We start from the raw sequence: 22055 nt of genomic DNA on the forward strand, positions 1-22055 counted from the left end.
AGGCAGGGTGCTGTAACCAGTTTCTTCACTGGATAAGGGGAGCAGGCCTCTTAACTTCAGAGGACTGCTGTCCGTCGTTTACTGCACGAACGGTAAGTTTCGAGTAATTCTAATGTCTTTAAAGTCTTTAGTAATGATGTCTCTTGTTTTGCAGGGTTCCGGCGATGGCGGATGGCGGGCTGAAGTGAGTTGAAGATGGAGCCCGTGTGATGAATAGAAGCGCCTGGAAGCACGTAAGTAAGCGCTTGTTGCCTGCTTCACGATGCGCTCTAACTGTCTTTTTATTTTGCAGGTACAAGTTCCGGGCGGCTGCAGGGTGCCGGAATACCCACTGGGTTAGATGTGGAAAGAAGTAATGGCACGTGAGTATTAAAGTTCCCCAATGTCTTTAAACGCACCTTGTTTTGTCTTTCAGATGCTGGATGCAGCGCCGAAGGCCTCCGGAGCGTGCAAAGTGTTGGTAAGCTTTTGTCTTTCAGATGCCGGAATGCAGTGTGAAGACCTCCGGAGCGCACGAAGAGTAGGTAAGCCTTTGTCTTTCAGATGCCGGAATGCAGCGCGAGGCGTTGGTGACAGCCGATGGACCAGGTAAGTGAAGAGCTGTCACTGAAGACCGTAATGCTAACCTGTTCTTTCTTGTCTTTATAGGTGTTGCTGAAGACTGGATTCAGAATGGTAAGCCTTTTTCCTTAGGCCCAGGATCAGATGCAGAAGACACGATGAGCGTTCTGCTGCTGAGGATGCAGAATAACGCAAAGCAAGATTCATCCATCGGGTGTGGTTTAAATAGCCTCCTGTAGTGCTTAGGTGTCTCCTTCCACAGCCACGCCTAGGTAAGAAAAGAGTTCCTGCTTTCCACAAGAGTTGCAGTGTTCTGAATCTAGGGAGTGGCTCCTGCCCCACCCAACAGGAAAAGTAGTTCCAAACAGAAGAGGATCAGAGACTCAACTGGCAGGCAAGTAAGCAGCATGGTCTGCTGAAGGTAAGTCCACCCAAGCATTATGAGCCCGGCGCTTCCAACGCTGGGACTGGGCATATTTATGAGCCTGGTGCCACTGGCGCCAGGACTGGGTCCAAAAGGTCCCAATTGGGACTGGTTGGCACTCGGAACCTGGGTTATGGATCTGCTTCCAAGGGAGTTGGGAAAACCCTGACCTTTTGGAAGCAGAGATCATGACAATTATACTTGCAGTCCACTTTTAGTTTGAGATTTTTGGACCGTCAACAGGTTCTGGTCGCCACACGGCAGCGCACCTGGCAAAGGACAGCTGGGCAAAAGACAGCGGGGCAAGGTCGGGTCACTGGATGGTAATTCTGGTCGCTGGATGGCGCATGTACCGCTGGATGCAGTTAGTGGGCAGCAATTAGTATCAGGATGCTTCCCAAAATACCACAGCTTTCTCCCTTTGGTTATTTGGGATTGTAGAATTTAGGCCTTGCTGGAAGGGTCAGCAATGCTTAGGCCTTGGAGTTGGAATCTAGACTCAGCAGGATGAATGGAACAGGAACACCGGCACAGGAAGATCAGGAAGAGTGTCTGTCTAAAGTCTTGTCAGGGACACTTATTTATAATGCATAGTGACAACATCAAAGTATATGGCTGGGCCGGTTTAACTAAGCACACCTCTAACTCACGGAATTGGTCAGGCGTGCTAGTCTCTGTCTTGCTCTTAACTGGCTGGATTTCAGGATAACATGTCAGTTTTCTGATGTGAGTTTTACAATGTTCAAAAACTTCCCACAGTTACTTTATCTAAATCCTATTTTGCAACAAATGGTACATTTATACAGTTGACGTCTCTGAGCAACTTACATAAACAAGTTACATATTTTGTGTATAACATTTCACTCCAACTCTGAAATCTGCGAGACATTGCTTTGCCCTGCTAATAATTTTGAGTAATTTTGAGTATGAAAGGTATGGCCTAAAATTCCTTAACTTTATAGATGTGTGCGGATCATCATAAGGGATGCAAGTATAAACATTTGCATTGGCATCATGGATACTTTACTTGTAATCCCTACTTCTTTGCCATTTCTATTCCCAAGGGGTCAGTGAATTCTAAAATGTCTTAAATGAAAGCCCATAAAAATCATATTTAAACTGTTCAATTTTCGCATTTTTACTAAGTCCTGCTCCAGAGATAAAAGTCTTTACATTTTTAATAATAGTCTTTGGAAGGGAATGTCAGTATTGTTCTCCATGTATGGGCATGCCTTCCCAAGGCTACCCCCTCACCCCATGTCACAGAGATTTCCTTTGCAGCTTCTGGTGGAAATCACAAGGAGGTGTGAATTTTCACTTGTCTTTGTCCTGGAAGTTCCATTGTCAGAGGGTTCAGCCTAGACCAGATTCTGTCCAACCTAATAATTATTACTGGGGTGTTAGTATCTACTGAGGGGCTCTTTTGTTTCTGTCATCCTCTCAGCAGAAATATGAAAGTTTATGGTGGTTCTCTTTCTTTGGGGGAAGCCTTGGCTCGGTCAACTAAAATAACCTGTTTTTGGGGGCTTGCAAAATCCGGCCACTATAGTTTAACAGTTTTACTTTCTTATATTCGGTTCTGAATTAAAACAAGCCTGTGGAATAAAATAGCCCATGTGCATATTTTCACCAGCAACAAACCCCTTCACATTGCTAGGTAATAGCAGGCTTTCATTCAACAGTTGTACTTTTCAAAACGGCCATTTTTCTCCTTCAGTTTGCAAAGCACTTTTTTTTTTTTACACGTGTGGTACAAGCTGGCATTTGTTTTTAAATTCGGTTTTGTATCTTCATCAGATTCCCACACTGTTTTGCAGCCATAGTTATTTTCTTGTATGCCAGAGTTTGGTTTGAAGCACAGATGCATTGAAATTGACATGGGCCAGGTAGTTGGAGTTCCTTTGAACTACTGATCTTTGATACTTTGTGAAGAAAATGATCACGTTTCCCAGTGTGGTAAGAAGTGAAGTTCCTTGGTTGATTTTTCACAGAGTTGGTTTGACAGGGCCTGTTAATTAGAAATCATGCTTGGTTTTGCTGAAGCACAATGGGATATACTGGGCATGACAGAGCCTTATTAATAACAGTAGTTTAAGGAAGAGCAGATGAAAATAGCGTCAGCAGCATTTTAAAGGTGAAAAAGTTTCCTTTTCAATGGGGATTTTGGGCTGGCAGCAAAGCAACGCTGCTTTTTCACTTTATTTCATTTGTATATGTCAGAACACACTGGCATGCCCCTTCAGTGTGCCCCCTTGTTCCATCCTGCCCAATGTGTTCTTGGCAAGACAGTGCAGCCATCTTTTTGTTGCTGCAAAATGCAGTTCTGAGGCCATGGAGCTCACAGAAGCTAGCGCAGCTATTTTGCTGTTTCTGCTGAAATGCAGCTCTGTGATGTGGAGAAGCACAGCTAAGATGGGTCAATATATCCCATACTGGGTACAACATTTTGAAAGTAAAATACCCACACTGTAGCGCCTTGCAATGCCTTCCAAGATACTTATCACTACATTCAAGCTGCACCACAACCACTTCCCCTTTTTCCTCTGCCAGGCCCTGCAGAGCAAGGCACTGGCTAGTTCCTCTTTTTCGCTCTACAGTTCAACAAGTAGCTGCCAGCAACAGCACATACTTCCTGCGCTGTGGTTATAATGCAAATCGTTTGTGCATAAATGTCACTGCTCCATCGTTTTGGTTGCTCTGTCACCTGCCTCGTGTCCAATTGTCATTACATGTACAATTCTGCAGCTGCTTAGTTTGTGTCATCTGTGTCATTACATGCACAGTACTGCATCTGTTCATTTTGTTTCATCTGTCTTATCTACGATGTCTGAAAGTAAAGCACTGAATGTAAAGCGCTACATTTGTGTACTGCATTTACCACAGCATTTGTCATCTGGTTGTGTGATCTTGGGCATTGCAGCCAGTGGCCCCTGGGTGCCGTCCCAGAGTCAATGGTTTAAGAAAGGTTTCAGTGTTTATAGGGGTCATGTCTATGCACCTAGCTGCAGGGTGAGCCTAGGATGTGGTTATCTGTGTAAATATTACAGTTGATTGTAACATCAGTTTTTGGGTGCTGTCTCAGGAACAGAGGTTACAGTGTTGCCAGGTCACTGGGGAGTGCCTCTGTGTTCTGCCACATGGCCCCCAAGCTTGCTAAAAGACTTGGTTGTTTTTGTCAGTTGCCTTATCAGGATGCCGCTGTTGTAGAATTGCTGTGCATAATTTGGGCTCTCTGGTTTTTTTTGGTCGCTCATGAAGTTGTGGTTTGAAATACTGTCTGAGGCTCGTCATTGCCTCTCTCTCTCTCCAAGGTGTTTAAGTGGTGTGCTATTACCACATGCTGGCTCTGTTCACATCAGATGCTTCTTGAGTTCTGCCGGCAGGCTCGCCTTACTGGGGGATAAACATTGCCCCCTTGATCGTCTCTCTCGCCTGGTGCACCTAGTGTTTTCATATGGTTTCATATGTGGCCACTGTTTCAAAATGTGTTGCGATGGGTTGTATTGTGACTGTTATATGCCAAGTTTGGTCTCAATTTATTTTCTTTGCCTCCCTTGTTTGCTGCAATCACACTAACATCCGTATATAGCTACACACTTTGCATACCACGTGAGGGTGCAACAATTTCACTTGCCCAATGCCGCCCACTACCCAGAACTCACTCCCATTCCAGTAACTTCCCACCTCATGCTGTACATAGGCCGACATCTAGCGCAAGCTGCAGAGTATTACAGTTGTTGAAACCTAGTAAACTGTCCATCGCGCATGTCACTATAATGCTTAGAAAAGTGCTTGGAACAGCCTGCGAGTGTCAGAAGCCAGGATTATAGCCTGCGCCATGGCTACTTCCCTTTTCTTCTTTGCGCGGCTGTTCAATGCGGGGCGCTGGCTGCTTCCCTATTTCCGCGCCCCAGCTCCTACTTACTGTAGTGCTCAAGGGCAGCCGTAGCCAGCGTTTACCAGTTATACAAGCCACAGAAGAGATAACGCAGAGACAATAAAAGAAGCCTTTGTGATTGTGTTTTTTTATGCATTGGACTGCAGCTGTGTATTTTTTTTTTATCCTCACATTATATGAAAAGCGCTGCAGCTCTTTCGGTTATCTATGGCTCTGGTACATCAGTGTCTCTGTGTTTGCCTTTACACGTACTGTACCCTGTCTTGTGGTTCTACTTGGTGGTGTGCTGACTACCACCCCCTCGTGTCATCGAGGAAGTGGCAGTGGCCTTGTTAGTTCTGCAGAGAAGGGTCATGCTGATGTCCCATGTCACCCCACACATTCTATTGGTATCCCATTACCACTGAATGTCACCATTTACGCCAGAGCTCTTTAAAATTTGCCTGCAGGCCCGCCTAAAGGGTTACTACCGCATGCTCGCCGAACACGTCTGGTATACCTAGATTTTTTCTTGTGGATGTGCCATAGATATTTGTGACGTGTTCATTATTGGCCACATCTGCCTGTTGTGGATGGCCGGATGAGTATTAGTCCCCAGCGATATTTATTTATTTATTTCCTTCTGCACTCACACGAATAAAAAATCTGCCATCAACTGCGGCAGCTCCCTCCCTCTTGACCACACAAACCTCCACCACCTCAGTTGATGCATCTCCATCCACCTCTTCCTCTGTGTCACTTTCCCCGGCAGCTGCCCCGCCCATGCACCATTCGCCTCACTTTACCAGGGTAGCTGCCAAACAGCCCCCAGTGGTTTCCTCATCGCCAAATACAGCCTCTACTTATCAGAGACGGCACAGCCAGAACCCCAGTGGTCACATGTGCTCATATGCGAATATTGTTCCTCATCAGATCTGCGGTCACCCCTTGCCAATGCTGCCATGAGTCGCCTTACTAAACAAGACATTCAACTTGCAGTCTTCCATGGATAAGCACCTCTCGCTTCACACCATGGATGTGTCTGTTGCTGCCCAAGGAGACACTGTCCACTTACCTATGTGCACCTGTCCTCAACCTGATGTAGCTAATCCTGCTATTAGAATACACACTGCATCGAGCTCCACTGACTTGTATCATATGGCAGAGCAATTCCCCTCTGTGCCTGGAAACACTGTTGCATTCATGGAATATTTGACCTCTGTAATTGCGTGCTATGATCCCACGATTGGGGACCTTAAGCAGCTCCTCCAAGCAATACTGAAAGACACTCTATACAAATAGATTAGGGAGAAACTCCAATGGCCTGACACTCTCCCTGCCGCTAGTGCCATTACTGCTAGTGTGGCGGCGCTCCCCACCCTCATCAGACAGAAATATCCTGTCAAATCAGACTTGAGCAAAATTGCAGCCCTTAAAGACCAAACAGTCTGAATCCCTCACTGACTGCCTGACATACTGGTTTACTAAATACTCCAGCATTGCTTATGATGGTGCACAAGCTCAACCTGCCCTTGTATCGCATTGTTGTTAGACTCCAAATTGGGTGGCAAGCTCAATACATTAAAAAAGCACTACAAGCTACCCAACACTTCTATGACAAACTCAAAAGACAAGAGTAAGATGGTGTCTCCCGCCTCATGGCCTTACAACATGCTCAACAAACTGCCTTAGGCAACCGGGGACGCCTGGTTTTCTCACACCAGCAATGCATTCAACAACCCCTCCTTTTGCCCTCCCAGCAACCTCAACAGGGGCAACCGGTTTGCAGATATTGTAAGCAGACGGCCTCCTCATCCAACCTGCCCTTTCAAATCCCCAGACCACGGCAATATGGCCCTACTGCTCCCAGTCAGGCAAGATGGTCCCACAGCTCTTCCATCATTCCCCCTGGCAATTCCAATGTTAATCCACCGCCCCGCCGCCTCCTCCTGCAATGCCTGCAAATGGGGGTTACCAGGATTTATTTATTTATTTATCTGGTGCTGAAAGTCCGCAGGCATCAGAGCGCCGTGACAAAGACAACAGACGTACAGCATAACAAAAAGAAAAGAACAGTTTTAACAAAATAATAAATAACCAAATCCCAGAGTCCCACATTCCATGAAATGTTTGTTTCATTATTTATATGCAATACAAACTAATCTACTAAACTATTAACTTCATCGAAGTAAATCTACAAACGCAAAATCTAAAGATGACATATGGACAAATGGACAACCACAGAGCACCAAAACGGACCAGGTAAGGGTGGGATTAACAACCACCTACAGAATGCATAGTCAGTTTAGAACAATTCTAAGATTAGTGGCAGTGGACACTTCCAAAACTCTTGAGAGTCTATTTCTAAACGCAGGCAGACTGCTGGACCCACATCCTACAACGATACAGTCAGTATTGTCCCCAGAGCACCAACTGCTGATCTGTTTTCTATGAAGGACTTTCAGGTCACAAGATCTAACAGAGTTAGGGCCCACTATATGTTGAAACCATGCTAGAATTTTATTTTTTAGTGACTCTTGATTCCACTTGTCTAGGCTTGAGCACATTGGTTAAAATGATGTTTCTTGGATCTAAAGCAAAACTCCTCACATTAGAGTCCCCAATTTTGGGCATAGTGGATTTTCTTTGACAAATATCCTTGAATGGAAGCAGAGCTGAAAGTAGCACAGAATTATAGGCAGGTAAAATACTTTCTGTTGAAGCTGCACTCCCAGATCTGGAAACCTGGGGGACTGGCTTTATTTGCCGCAGCAGGCCACTATGCATTGTGGTCCGTAGGATATGCTGATCACGCTGGACCAGGTCAGTCCTCATCTCCAGTGTAACATTCAGGGACAAAAAGTACACTGTTTGGTTGATACCTTTGCCCGCCGCTCTACGCTAAGGGCAGCAGATTTTCCTCATGTCAATATCTCGGATCAAATTATGAATGATGTTGGAATGTCTGGGACAATTAGCCCTATAGCCAGTGTCAAAGAACTTATCTGTTTCAATTGGTCCCATTTCTTCTAACCAACAAGCTTTTCTCCTTAGCCCATGTTCACCTGCTAACTTGCTGGGTAATGATTTATTGTGCAAAATGAATGCTATAATATACTGCTCCATGGATGGTATTTACCTAGAGGTTCCACAGTCTAAACAGGCTGAATGTTTATTCCTCCTGCAACAGTCTTCTCTCCCACCCACCCCTCAGAGTGTCCTGCCTCCCTCACCCATGCCCAGACCATGCACGTGCGAGACCTCCTTGACTCACTCCCCGTCTCATTACGGGTGTCACCAGTACACGTCACCTTGAATCCTGAGGTTCCGCTGCCACGAGTGTCACAGTATAAGATCTCACCCCAAGCAGAAGAAGGTATCAAGCCTGTCAGGCAATCACTCCTTCATCAAGGTATTTTATACTATACCACAAGCCCGTGCAAATACCCCATACTCCCTCTGGCCAAAGAAGGGACAGACAAGTACTGTTTTACGCATGACTTAAAAGCTCTTAATGTGGCTGTTGTCCCTTCTCATCCAGTGGTGCCAGATCCTATGCCTCCCTTACAAGCATTAAGCTGGCATCATCATTCTTTTCTGTTCCAATACACGAAGAATGACAATACCTGCCGTGTTGCATACATCCTACAATGCCCTTTCCCTGACAACAGGAGACAGCTCTGCCTCTTTTTGGTAATAAGCAATTTTTGCCGCCTTTGGATTCTTGATTATGCCTCCACTGTTGCGCTCATGCAAAAGATGTTTTTAGATACATTGCCTGATCAACTAACCTGATCTCCAAAATACACCACCTTTGTGTTTGCCAACATTTAAACTGGCCTCTCCATCACCCCTGCCCTGGCCCTTCCGGATTATTCGAAATCCTTTACCATGTTCTGTGATGAGATAGAGGGGTATGCCTTAGGTGTACTCACACATAAGAATGGGGACCTACAATGCCTAGTGGCCTACTATCGCTCTCAGACCCGGTAGCCTCTGCCTTCCCCAAATGTCTAAAGGTGGTGACTGCTGCTGCACTCCTGTTCTCTAAAGTTGACACCATCACACTGGCATGCCATATAAATGTAGCAGTGCCGCACTCTGTATTGGCCCCTACTCCTCAAGTGAAAATAGCACCTATCAGCGGCCAGCCTCACCAAGTATGGAAAAAGATTACTCCTCTTCACCACCAATATCACCCTCATCAGATGAGCCTCTCGTAATCCTGCCTCCCTTTTACCAACTCCTCAGGATAGTATCCCGAATGTTTACTTGCTACATTTGACATAGCTGCATTGACTGCAAGACTTGTCCTTGGCCTCAAGCCCAGGGATTGTATCTCTCCAGGACTGAAATCTCTGCATTAGCTCCCAGTGGTTGCGAAGATTATGTTCAAGACGCTATGCATTGTCCCCAAGGCCTTCTGGGGCCTGGGGCCTCAATAACTTCAACTCGCTCTTCCTAAATATCTTCCTTCTTGAGCTCTTCGCTCTTGTGCCTCCAACTCCCTCAGGGTCAGTCGCTTCTCCAAGCAACAAGTTGCTGGAAGATCTCTTTCTTCGGCTGGGGCCTGCCTCTGGAACAGCCTCCCTGCCTCTCTGAAAATTGGGGAGAACCATCTCTGGTTCCGGAAGCACCTCAAGACCTTCCTCTTTGCTTCTGCTTTCTCTCCTCCTCTCCCCTGCTGAACTCCTGGCTGAAACGGAAACGGCACTGGTCACCTGGCTACTCTCTGTTCTTGGTCCCAGGTCCCCTCCCCTCCAGTTGCACACCTGCTTTGCCCACCTGGCAACCCATGCACTCTGGGGTTGATTCTGTAACCCTACAGCCCCTTACCAGCACTTGACACCTGATGTCTGAACTTACCCCTGAACCTGCCACCAGCTGGCCGCATTTCTTATTTATATTTCTTATTTATTGTTTTTTATTTATTTACTGTTTATCATTTGTACCACACTCCCCCCCCCTCCCCTCACACTTTTCCCTGCCCCCACCCCTGCACTTCCGCGATCTTAATGTCACCTGGCCTAGTAAGATCGTGGTCTCTGTCTTCCCCCTGTTCCCCCCCTTGCCTCGTCGTGCCTTTAAACACTTGTGTATAGGCGCATTATAAATGCCATATCATATCATAGTTTCTTCTCCACAACCCGACCTCAAAGATGTCCCCCTCCCCAATGCTGGCAAAGAACTTTGTTGACTACTCGCGTTTTAGAAGATTCCACAGGAAATTGACGGGCAGGATTTGCAGTCTGTACCACATTGAGCCCCTAGAAGCGTTTCAGCTCCCATCAGTAAGATCAGCAGAGGGTGCTTAACTCATTGCCCTCATCAGGGACTGCACGATCGCCACACAATGCATAGCCACGATATACACAGATTCCTACTATGCCTTAGGTATCCCTCTTGATTATGGAAAGCTCTGGAAACAGAGAGGTTATCTCACTGCCCAGGGTACCCCTATCCTCAATGCACCCTATGTTAAAGCACTGCTTAACGCTATTTTGTTACCTACCGAGTTGGCCATTGTCAAATGTAAGGCCCATACCCGGCATCAGACAGCATCTCCCAGGGAAATGCTTTGGCAGACCAGTATGCCACAAATACAGCCCTGCATGGCACTCAGGCTCCTGATTATGTGCTGCTGTTTCTCCTCTCATATGAGGACCCCCTAGCATCCCTTTCCGGACTGGCGGACCTCCAGGAAGTGGCCCCCCAGAACGAGAAACAGAGCTGGGAAACTAAACGTTGAGTGTGTTGCTCTGATCGCCTACGGCGTGATAGCACGGCTGGTTAGGGGCCCCCATCCATTGCAGCTATATTTGACACGTGTGGCTTACTCTGTCGCATTCCAGTAAGGGGAAAAGTGGCGCAAAGTTCCAAAAGATACTGGTTCGCTCCTAAGTTCCCCTCCATTGTACAGAAGTACTGTGCCCACTGCACAACTTGTCTTACATACAACCCAGAAAGCCTGTCAATACAACTCTGCGGGCACATGACCTGCCCCACAGATGCTTTGTGAATTTTCAAATTGACTTTATCTCAAACGAAAAAAATGTGCCTCCTTTGAATATGTCCTGGTTGCCATAGACAAAGTCTCCAGATGGACTGAGGCCTACCTCTGAAAATATGCTGATTAGATCACTGCAGGTAAGAAACTACTGAGTTGAGCTGTGGCCTCCTAGTATCCTTAGCCTCTGCCAGGGGCATTCATTTCACAGGACAGACTGTCCAAAACATTTGCAAGACCCTACATATTCTTCAAAAAGGTTCCACTGCTGGAAATGGGTACCTGGAAAACTGCCTTGCCAAGGTGTGCCATATAACAGGCCTAAGCTGGCCAGATGCTCTCCCTCTAATTTTGATGGACATTAGAAATACTGGTAGCAGAAAGGCTGGCCTGTCAACACACGAGTTCCTAATAGGCAGACCCACGAGGATGCCAGCGACTGCCCCACTAGCTCCAGAGCGGCGTAATGCTCAACTGAATGATGATTCTGTTGTGTCATATTGCAGAAAAAAAGAATGCTTGCTGTCAGTTCTCACTTCCAGCAAATACAATAAGAACTTCCTCATCTACCTGAACCACCGTGCAACAGCCTCCTGCCAGGAGACTGGGTGGTCCTGAAGGTTCATCTGCAAAAGTCTTCCTACTATGTCTTGTTGACTACTTACACTGCAGGCTGTTGCAGAGGCCTCGATGCCTGGGTCCATGCCCGCTCGTGTGTAAAGACAGCTCAACCGGCCAATGAAGTGCCACAGCAAAAGGAGAACGCCACCACCCCATCAGTGACGCTGGAAACACCAGCCCAGCTGCCACCTTCAAGGGTCCAGGACAAAGACACCCCGCTGCAGCTGCCCACCGGGGACACAGAGGACAGGCTCTGTGTAGCACTCCATCCTGCACTTCTAGACGACACACTGATACCAGTCCAGAGGTATAACTTACAGGGTTCTGCAACCAGCACCAACGGCAGGTAAAGCGCAATGTCGTCCTGCTACAGAAGCCTTCTGCAGGTGGCCCAATGCTCTCAAAATGGGTTTCTTCTTCATGCAGACATAATAAAGCTGAGCACCTGGAGTATAGGCACCAGGACCCACCAGTACAAGAGTTCTGGGGGGCCAGCTGAGTAAGCCAAGCGCCTCAGCAATTGCCTGTGCTCCTTCTCCTGCATCACAGACCAGCTCCACCTGACCCACGTGACGTGCCAGGGTCTTTGCCTCCTAGCTGGTGTGTATACCTGCTCTTTGCATCCTCTGCCTTATTTATTGGGCAGCCTATTCACCTGCAGAGCTGCCAGCCCGCAAACATTTTCAGCACGCCGACCCGCTATCTTTCTGCTCTACGCCTGACCAAGCATCTACCCTGCTGGCTTCCTGAACTTTGCCATCTTCTATCTCCAGCTTCCCACGTCCTGGGATCACCGAAATTGCTTGGAACATTTGGGCATAAGGCCTCATTCTGCATAGGGCTGGACAACACAAGTTAGGAATATTATTACAACTGCATGCCCACTACATAACTGATGTTTCTCTGATCACCTGCCTATCATGCCTACAATGTCTTGAAAATGATTACTGCTTACTTTTCACGTGCATAGGCTACCCAAGCAAGCATCCAGTGGACAAGATACTGCCCTGACTGGTGGCCCAGATTTCTTGTTGTAATAAGTGTATGTGAAATGATTGTTTCTTGCACAGTGCCATTGATTTTAAAGTTTTGGACCCTGTCCTTTCTCCCCCTCCTCATGTCTCTCCACGCCAGTATCTCTAGGTAAATTGACAGTTATATACACTGACCTAGTTGGGGAGTGCCTGTAAATAAATACTAAATACCAACAGCACTGCCATTGGTATCCCAAACACATAACAGACATGTAACCCCTGCTGACTTTTTCTGGGACTGCTGCCCAGCACTTCGGTATTCACGTCCCCAGATAGTTATAAGTTCCTCAAATTTCTCGAGGACATATGCCGATCTAATGAATGCCTCAGATTGTTATGTCTGAGAGCACACCCCAACGCATGCTAGCGGAAGAATTCCTTTCACCCCAGTGTTATTTCCTGAATTTGACTGGCCTTAGTTCTCCCCCATTACAGTATACACTGCTACACCTCTTTCTCCAGTACCATCCCTCCGAACAGGCCAAACTGCGCCCTGTGGTCTTTACCCTGTCCCAGGGACAACCAAATGGGGGTTGAAGTGGAAGGAATCACCCTTCCCTGCTAGGCCCCAGATCCTTTCCCATGGCTTAGCATGAGGCCTCTTGCTACACCTGGCTCTCCTCTCATGCCCACAACCCGCACATCTCGTGAATCCTCCAGCAGCCAACATGCGCTGGGTGAGGCAAGCACCCTTAAACTGCAAACAAGCACTTTACCTTTATATATAGTAGCACCACATTAATCTTGGAGGAGCAGGACAGAGCTCAACATGCAGACAACTATATCTTTAGCTAGATCCCACATCCTTCCACCAACGACATCAATGGCTATCCTGGTGTACCAGCACTGCCACTAACAGATCCTGGATTCCCCCTTCCAGATAACACACATATCTAAGTTTTGCTGCCACAAATCAATAAAAACAAGCATTGGGATGCAGGACTCCGATACTTCTATCCTGCACTCATCAGTCCTACAGCTTTTACATCTGCCTCCCACTATACACACATGCTGATACCCTCCTCTTTTCTTATAGCGCGAGTACACCAAAATGGAACAGATGTGAGCTCCCTTTACCACTCTGCCATCCGTACCCTCTGCCTTCTTGCACCTCTTTATTCTATTTCCTCCTTGCTTTCTTTACTTGGCTGGCTCCCCTTTCACTCCCAACTTAAATTTAACTTCCTCTGCCTAGTTTTTAAATCTCTTCATGAGCTAGCTGCCCCTTGCCTTCCTTCTCTCCTTTCTTGCTACTCTCCTTCTCGCTCCCTCAGATCCGCTGATCTCTTCTTACTCACTGTACCTCCATCTCCTTGTGCTTCCTCTCGTTTCCGTTCCTTTCAGCTCCTAGCCCCCCATCACTGGAACTCTTTACCTCTCTCCATCCGTTCCATTTCCTCTTACCCCTCTTTCCGTGCCTCCTTGAAATCTTTCCTTCTTCTCCCCCACCCTAACTTTCCTTCTTCTCCTATTTTTTCCCTCCTCTATCTCTACCCTCCTTCCCCTCTTCTCCCCTTTCATTCTCATCCTTCCCTCCTCCTGTTATCGCTTCTTCCCCCGCTCTGACCTCCCTTTCTACTTCCCTTTCTTCTTCATCTATTTCTCCTTTAGAACTGGTAAATTGATATACATATTGTTTTGTATGGTTTGTTTCATGTCTTTGTAACTTTATGCTTCTTGTTTACAATGTATTCTTGTTGTTGTATTGTAAAGCGCTATATAAACCTAATAAATACAAAATGTGAGCTATACAGAACCATCTTCACATTACACTCCATTACGGTGTGCTCCTATTTCAGAGAGTTATGTATACCATGTATCTTTCAGAACAAGTTGTAAGGATTCCCACCCCAGTGTCTGGATTTTGAGGTTTAAATCAGAAACAATCAAAACGCTAGATCACATCTCTTCATAGTCAAAAGACAGATGTTTTGTGTCTCCTTCATGAATTACTGTGCAAGTCCGTTCGGAGTAGCAGTGTATCTCATCACAGTGCTGAATACAGAGTTGAAGACAATGTGATTCAGACAGCCTTCTACTCTGCCAGAATAGATGTCTGTAGCCGCATAACGTGGGAACATATATGTGGCAGTGGCCTGTATTAGTCCTCCAGGGGCAGTCTAATGGTCACCTCTATAAGAAGGGAATGCAAAACCTAATTTAAAAGAATTGCATAATATTTCACACAGGTTTAAGTTATTACACAGAGTGAATCCAGGACTGCCAAACTGCTATCATCTCACAAAAGTACACAACCACTTGCCAATTTGCTGGAGTACCAACATACACTAAGAAGGTACTCTATTGTATTAGTTTTTGAACGCTTTACTCCATCGCGTTCACTGTTGATACAGGTGCATATGTGGAAATACAATTAAGAAAACCAACACTTTTTTTTAAAAAGGTAACTTACCGCAGCGCCTGCTGGTGTGTGAATGTGAACTGCGCATTTAATGTCTGGCCGAGCTGAATAGATTGCAGAGTGCAACGTAAAGCCAGCTTGATTAACGCCCAGGTTTGTGCTTCCTCGATCTACAATATCTCCTTGAATGTTAATTTTAACCTGACAATATGGGAAAAGAAAAATGTATAAACAGTGCGAAACTGTGCGTTTAAATTGCTTATCAAATCACCAGTATCTGAGAAGTTGAATGGTTTTTGCAAACTGTTTACTGGTCATGCTCGTTATATACCAACATTACCAAACAATGAGGAATCCTTAACCTCTGTATGAACACAAACAGATATTCTAGTAGCTAAAATACCAAGATGCTTACAGCTATACCTCAAGCAACACCTACATATATATTTGTTTTATGGTGCCAATCAGTTTCAATTAATTAGAAGACAACAAGAAAGAAGGGCAACATGTCTATAGTTAAAGCAAGAATGGTGTGTGGATGTTGGCATACATTTGACAATTTATGTACCAACATGCCACGATGGTGACCACAGGTGCAGCGGACATGATACATACACCTGTTGAAAAGCCATAACTTCAGGGATCACATAAAGATCCAGTGAAGTTACATCAACAAGTACAAAGAAAAGAGATTTCCAAAGTATAGCTCTCAGCAAGACCGGGACTTAAACACATTAGCCTTACAAAAATAAAGAACAGTCAGAGTGAAGGAAGATGTGTTATGTTAAGGCAACTTGTAGAGCGCAACGTTCACCCGGAGGTATCTTGGCGCTAGAGAGGAGGGAGGCTGTAGAGTTAGTGAACGCAGACAGCCAGGGACCTAGAACAGAATGGTTTTAAGTGTTCTCCTAAACTGTAAGTGATTCGACAACTTCTTGACGGTCCCTGGTGGGTCGTTCCACATTGGAACCACAACGACCGAGAAGGCACAAACTCTGATACGGGATCTGCAGAACCTTGGGACGACCAGAAGCCCGGCAGCAGCAGAGCGAAGGCAGCGGCCAGGGAGGTAGAGGGAGAATTTTGATTGAAGGTACTCAGCCCCTGCCCGTGTAACACCCTGTGAACAATGCACAAGGCCTTGAACCTGATCCGCTGCATGACGGGGAGCCAGTGGAGGGTGCGGAACACAGGAGAGATGTGGGCGCCAAAAGGGGTCCCTTTGGCCATCTGGGCAGCTGAATTCTGAAGACGCTGCAATCACTGGATGGTGCCTTTGGGCTGAGCCAGATATAAAGCATTACAAAATCTGCTAAGCACCAAGGCAGCCACCACAGGTGGATTAAAAGTCAGCAGGTATCAGAGGGAGAACCTTTCTTAAGATTTTTAAATGGAATTCACCCGCTTTACACACAGCGGACACTTGGTCTTCCATTAAAAGAGAAGATTGAAGAATTACTCCCAAGTTCCTCACCTTGGACACAGGGATAGGAAGGACACCAAGTGAAGAAGGCCAGAATGAGGCCACCCAGATAGTAGGATCAGAAGGAGCACCAACCACCAACACCATGTGAAGTTGTGGGGAACCTTGGGGCAGTGGAGGGTTGGGAATTTGCCATAGTGGCTAAGCTAGACAATGGCAGCTGTGTTACATGTGATATGCTGGTGTAGTGGGTGCCATCAGTGGTTCCTTAATACTTTATAGTTCCGTAGGTCTGTATGCATAAGAGCGCGGCCAGGTTCATTCTGGTTTTGGCAGGATTAATCTTAGGCCTGTTTGGTCTAAAATCATTGACAGCGAAGGGGCTGCTGGTGGAGGGTGAACAACTATAATTCAAGTCAATTATACACATAATTATGTTGTCATCAGCATGCATATACACAGAAGAAGTTACTGATAATGACCCGATGACATGGAACATTTAATTAAGATAATAGCTGAACAGGATTGGGGAGAAAGCAAACAGTTATAGTGGAAGCAAGGGATGGAGGGTGGGGGAATGGTGTCAGTAAGTATTAACAGCAAATAGATTAAGGAAGAAAACCAATAGAGGGCTACGTTTTATATGTCTGCAATGGTGTGAAGATGATTTAAATATTGTGGCCAGTGTCATCAAATGTGGCGGAAAGGTCCTGAAAGAATACTGTGCAAATGTCACCAATATCTGCGGTTTTAAGTCATACAGAGGAGTAAGACGTAGGAAGTGTATTTGGTTGCACTACCAGGGAAGAAGTTAGCATGGCAGTTGTCATGGATGGAGTGGTTCTCTATGTGGGATCTCAATTATTCACTAACAGTTTCTCAAAACAGTTTGGAGGTGAAAGAAAGGGCATATATGTTGCTGGGATAGGTAGTGCGAGTTTCAAGCTGCTTTCAGTCTTGCAGAGCTTGGGCAGGAGTGTGGGATTAATAGCGTTGGTAAAGGAAAAGGGAACGATGAGTCGCAATGTCTTTAGAATTTTGTATGGACAAGGTATGATAATAAATTAGTACCCTTACTGGTAGACCTTTTCAAGGAGAAGAGCGGTGATTGAAGAGGAGAATAGTTTGTCTCAGGAACAGAAAATTGTGTATTGCAGTTTGGAGAGTTTTTTTAGTAGGCAGAACGTCGATTCGGGTAGTATGTGTTAATGACTCCGGCGGTACTGTACCGTTTTTCTTTTATTCTGCATGACAGTTGAGCAACAGGATTGAAAAAGAAGCAATTAAGGCATTTGTCTGCATTTATATTTCAGTGCACATTTTGTACGTTTGAGAGGGGCCTGTTATGCATTGAAACATTTTGCTCAGGAACATTTTAAATGAGACATGAAAGGTGTCAACAGCGCAAGTGTTTAGACATGGAAGGCAGTAACAGCTAAATCAGAACCAAACAAGGGGGGATAAGATACAGAAATCAAGTTTAGTGAGAATGAGCCTGCTTCCTAACATTAGGTAGGGTGGGTAGGACATTCAGGCTGGCTGGACTGAGGTGAGGTGAGGTGCTGAATGTGGAATGGGGTGAGAAAGTGGTTTGTCTCAGCCATAGGCAGGGGTGGCTTGACTATGTTGGTTTGTAAGTGGTAGATAAAGGATGGAGCCAGTGGCCAGCACAATGGCTAGACACAGCAATCCTTTATGAGATGTTAAGTGTTTTGCTCAATGAAGGGTTACGTTAGCCTATCCAGTGTTGAGGCCTGACAGCAAACAACTGAAGACCACATCGCAAAGCCAAGGGGAAATCGATGAGAACTACCTGTGACAAATCCCTGGATGTCGTCACTTCTCCCCTATGGGGAGCCCGTTCCCATGAAGCCAAGGAGGTGAGGCTGCTACCAGATAGTCCCCCTGGGGGTGGTACTCAGCGAGTGAATCTCATGGGGAGGGAAGCCCTCTATGGGAACAGTGACAATCCGGGGAGAACATGATATCCCCATAGCCCACTTAACCCTAATCAGCCTTCCTCTCTAACCTCCTACAACACCATCCAAAGTGTTCCTATCTGTTTCATTAAAACCAGTAAGGCTGGGAGTACTGAGACAAGGAAGAATCCAAAAGGACTCAATAGGAAAGCTTAAGCTCAGTACTGAAACAAGGAGGAGGTGCGTAAGCATAGAGAGCACCTCTGTGAATCCTACTGAGCAGTCTAGTCTGTGTGTAGTCTAGTGTGGACTTCCTATTGGCCAAGACACGAGTGAAATAAAAGAGGGAAATTCAACCACAGCGAGAGCCAGCAGTCAGGAAACAAGCGAAGCAAGCAAGGACTGGCCGCATGCCCGTCAGCAGAAACGCTCCTGAGAGCTATGCCGTGATCGAGCCGTGTCTGGAAGCAGGAAGACGAAGTGCCAGCTGATGTACGTGGTCCACCTGGGACACGACGCCCAAAAGCACAAAGCCGTTGCAGAACCGCTTCAGCATTCCAACACAGGAGGAGGTCTTTGAACGGCGGCAAGAGTCCCAGAAGTAGCCAACAGAGACCAGTAAGCAACCATAGGAGGGTTGGGAAACAGGGAGGCTTGCTAAGAACCCTGAGAGACTATAATGCAGTGGGACATGGGTCGGAGACCCGAATCCAATAAGGAGTGTCCTCCAGAGCCATCTTCTTCGTGGCAGTCCCCCAGAGCTTGGAATACTAGGGCTGCCCAGAGCAAGAAGACAAAGGGGTCTGGGACCCAAGGGAAATTGGCCAAAGGCCCTTGGGACCCAAAAGAGAGGTAGCCAAAGGCACCTGGGACCCGACAAGAATACCTGGCAGGATAGCGAACCAGGTACAAAGCCAAAGGGGTCTGGGACCTGAAAACGAGAAACCAAAGGGGTCTGGGACTCAAAAGAGAGAAGCCAATATCATAGGGGCCTGGGACCCGACAACAAGAATACATGGCAGGATAGTGGGCCGTGTAGGCTGTGAACATGGTGAGCATTCTGGAAAAGACCAGGGGAAGAGAGATATTTCCCCTGTTGTTTGTGGAATAAAGAGGAGGGGGTCCTTCTCTGGACATTGTGAAAATGCGACACTCTTAGTGCTATGTGCCTTATTGAACCGCCAATCCAAGGAACCTTTTTTGAGACTGTTCATTTGTATCCCTTAAGAAGAACATTTCATTTTGAATCACCCAGAAGTATACTTTCAGCTATCATCCTAGAGAAAGGAACCTTTGTTCTGAATCAAGAAGACCACCTATTTTCTTTAGTTGAATAAAGTGTAAGGGCTTGAAATAGGTTTTGGACATAGGATAGTGATCTCTTTGCTTTAGACGGATATCCTGATGCATTCCTTAGTATTATTTGAGGCAAGAAACCCCTCTTAGAACTAGGATCAGATAGGATTTTCCCTTTTACTTTACCACCAATAAAAGTATATAGCCTGAAACATGCCTCCTGTGTCAGTCTCCCCCTTCCACACCCTTACACAACCCAACCAAACTTGAGAAAAAGAACAAGGAATGTGTGAAAAAGGGTTTCCAGAATGATTGGTGAATTAATTCTCAAACTGTTTGTTGCCCTCCCTTGGACCACAAATTGCTGTTTTAATGACGCCTTTGTTCCAGCATTTGAATTGTTGGCCCTTGACTACGCTTATAATGAAGGTGGTATTCCTTGTTACAATTACATAGGCCGGTAAGTCAGGGAATTACAGGGCATTCTGTTTCTTTTTCAGAGAAAATGTCACCTCATCGGTTACTCCTTTGTTCCCTCCAAGTACGATTTCTGAATTCAACCTTTTAACAAATGGAGCCATCTTATGTTGTTTCCTTTTTGCTGCCTCATCAATCTACAACAGAGGAAAATTTAAACAAATTTGACCCTAACAGGACCCTTAGCTGTGGGGATGTTGAGGAGTTCAGAGTAGCTGACCAGCTCCTTTTTGGATTGGAGAAATCCAGGCAAGATGATAGCAACATAAAATATCTCACGTTGGATACAATTTCACATCAAGTTGCTCCGAAAGAGGTGGGCATTAAGGCTCAGAGTCAATTAGCAACCTCTACTTTACAAGATGATATGTTGAATGCCAATTTGGTACAGAACAGGTTGTGCTAGCTTACTAGGATAAGGGATGCCCGAGCAACAAAACAGAATAACCTCTTTGGGCACAAACAGACAAGAAAATGGGCTAGGGGAGATTACACTGTAATGTGTCAGGGTTCTTTAGTGTGGTAAAGTTCATGGCTTCTCTCAGTCTTCCAGGGTCTTTTGATCACTGTGACAGGGCCAGGGCCATGACCCTGTGATGGTGGAAGAGGGGTAAAGGGAAGATGGAACACACTCGTCTTTGAGACCACCTCATTTACCATGCCTGCTAAGGGTGCCATCCTTTGTTGCAAAATGCCTCCCAGCAATTTTTCCAGTCAGTGTTTTTTTCTATTTCCTAGTGTCACATCTCCCAGTGTGCACCTCGGATTAACCAGGAAAACCTGGACTGGAATCAAACGAATTGGAAAACAAAACACTAACTAAAATGAAATATGAGCCTTTACCACAACCCAGCAGCATCAAACACCTCAGAAAAGCAAAGAGCTCACCGCCACAACAAAATAAATCCAATTTCCAGGCCGCATGGCAGAGAAACAGCAGGGTAATGAACAAAACAAACCATTCTGGAAAAGAGGTAGGTTTTAAATTGTTTTATTGATTTCATCGAGAAAAAAAGGAAAAAAGAAAGAAAGAAACACAATAAACCTAACCAACATTGCATGACATAACACAGAAGCGAAGACTGAAAATATAATTACTGGGTATACTACAGAGAGTCGGGCAAACATATCAGTCGCACAGTATCCGACAACAGCACTTGTCCCACAAACACCCGCTACCCACCACGCCCCCTCTCCCATGTACCCCAAACTTTCAGAAACATCCCTTTGTATTATACACCCTTCTTTTCAGGGCCATACATCTATCCATCTCAGCTAACCAGCAGTGCCAGGGACCCCCACAACGTAACAATAACTTTCTTGATTAGTTCCAAGACAACCGCCACAAATATCTTCTCTTGGTTTGTGAGAACCTCCTCTAGCCCCATATCTGGAGTAGAACACATTTCGGGTCTCTAGGCGCCTCCAAGTTCAGTATATTCGACAATTTGCTTATACATTTTCCCCACAATAATTGAGCCGGAGGACAGTCCCAGAGGGAGTGATAGAACATACTCTCAGACCTTCCACACCGTAGACAGAAGTCATTGTCCTCCATCCTCACCCACATAGCTTGGTACGGGAGTAATAGACCCTATGAAGAATCATATACTGTATAACAAGCAGCCTGGCAGACATACCATTCCCCGTAGGAACAGCATTGCTTCCACCCATTCCTCAGGCTCCATGGAGCCTACATCCCTCTCCCACCTGCCCCTTAGGTGGGAAAATTCCTGAGACCCATAAGCTGTAATTACTTGGCACAACATGGACGTGACCTTTGTCCCAATTCGGGCTGGACATAAATGTGCCTCCAGTGGGGAGTACTGTGGGACTTCATTGAGAACATGAAACTGCGACCTTAATGCAGGAGACAATTGTACATACCGAAGAGTTTCCCATCCCTAAGAGCATACGTATCCTGCAGAGTCTCAAAGGGGAGGAGACTGTCCCCCTGCACCGCATCCTCCAAGTGCCAAATCTCATGACTCTCCCAGTTCCTGCAGTGACTCATTTTAAGGAGCTCCGGAAGATGTGAATTACTCCATAGGGGT

At 46.1% G+C, this 22055-nt stretch overlaps 1 protein-coding gene across 17 annotated transcripts in view; it reads right to left on the minus strand.

Moving 5' to 3' along the window:
• Window positions 1–22055, minus strand: part of LOC138516732 (alpha-adducin-like) — a 1440750-nt gene that overhangs the window by 876552 nt on the left and 542143 nt on the right. For all 17 annotated transcript variants that reach the window (XM_069632078.1, XM_069632071.1, XM_069632077.1 and 14 more), the window contains exon 6: window positions 14938–15087. In XM_069632078.1, coding sequence (XP_069488179.1) covers window positions 14938–15087 — 150 coding nt within the window. The remainder of the gene's footprint in view (window positions 1–14937; window positions 15088–22055) is intronic.

This window comes from Ambystoma mexicanum, chromosome 6q (genome assembly GCF_040938575.1).
Source record: "Ambystoma mexicanum isolate Mex_15411 chromosome 6q, UKY_AmexF1_1, whole genome shotgun sequence".
NCBI lineage: Eukaryota > Metazoa > Chordata > Amphibia > Caudata > Ambystomatidae > Ambystoma > Ambystoma mexicanum.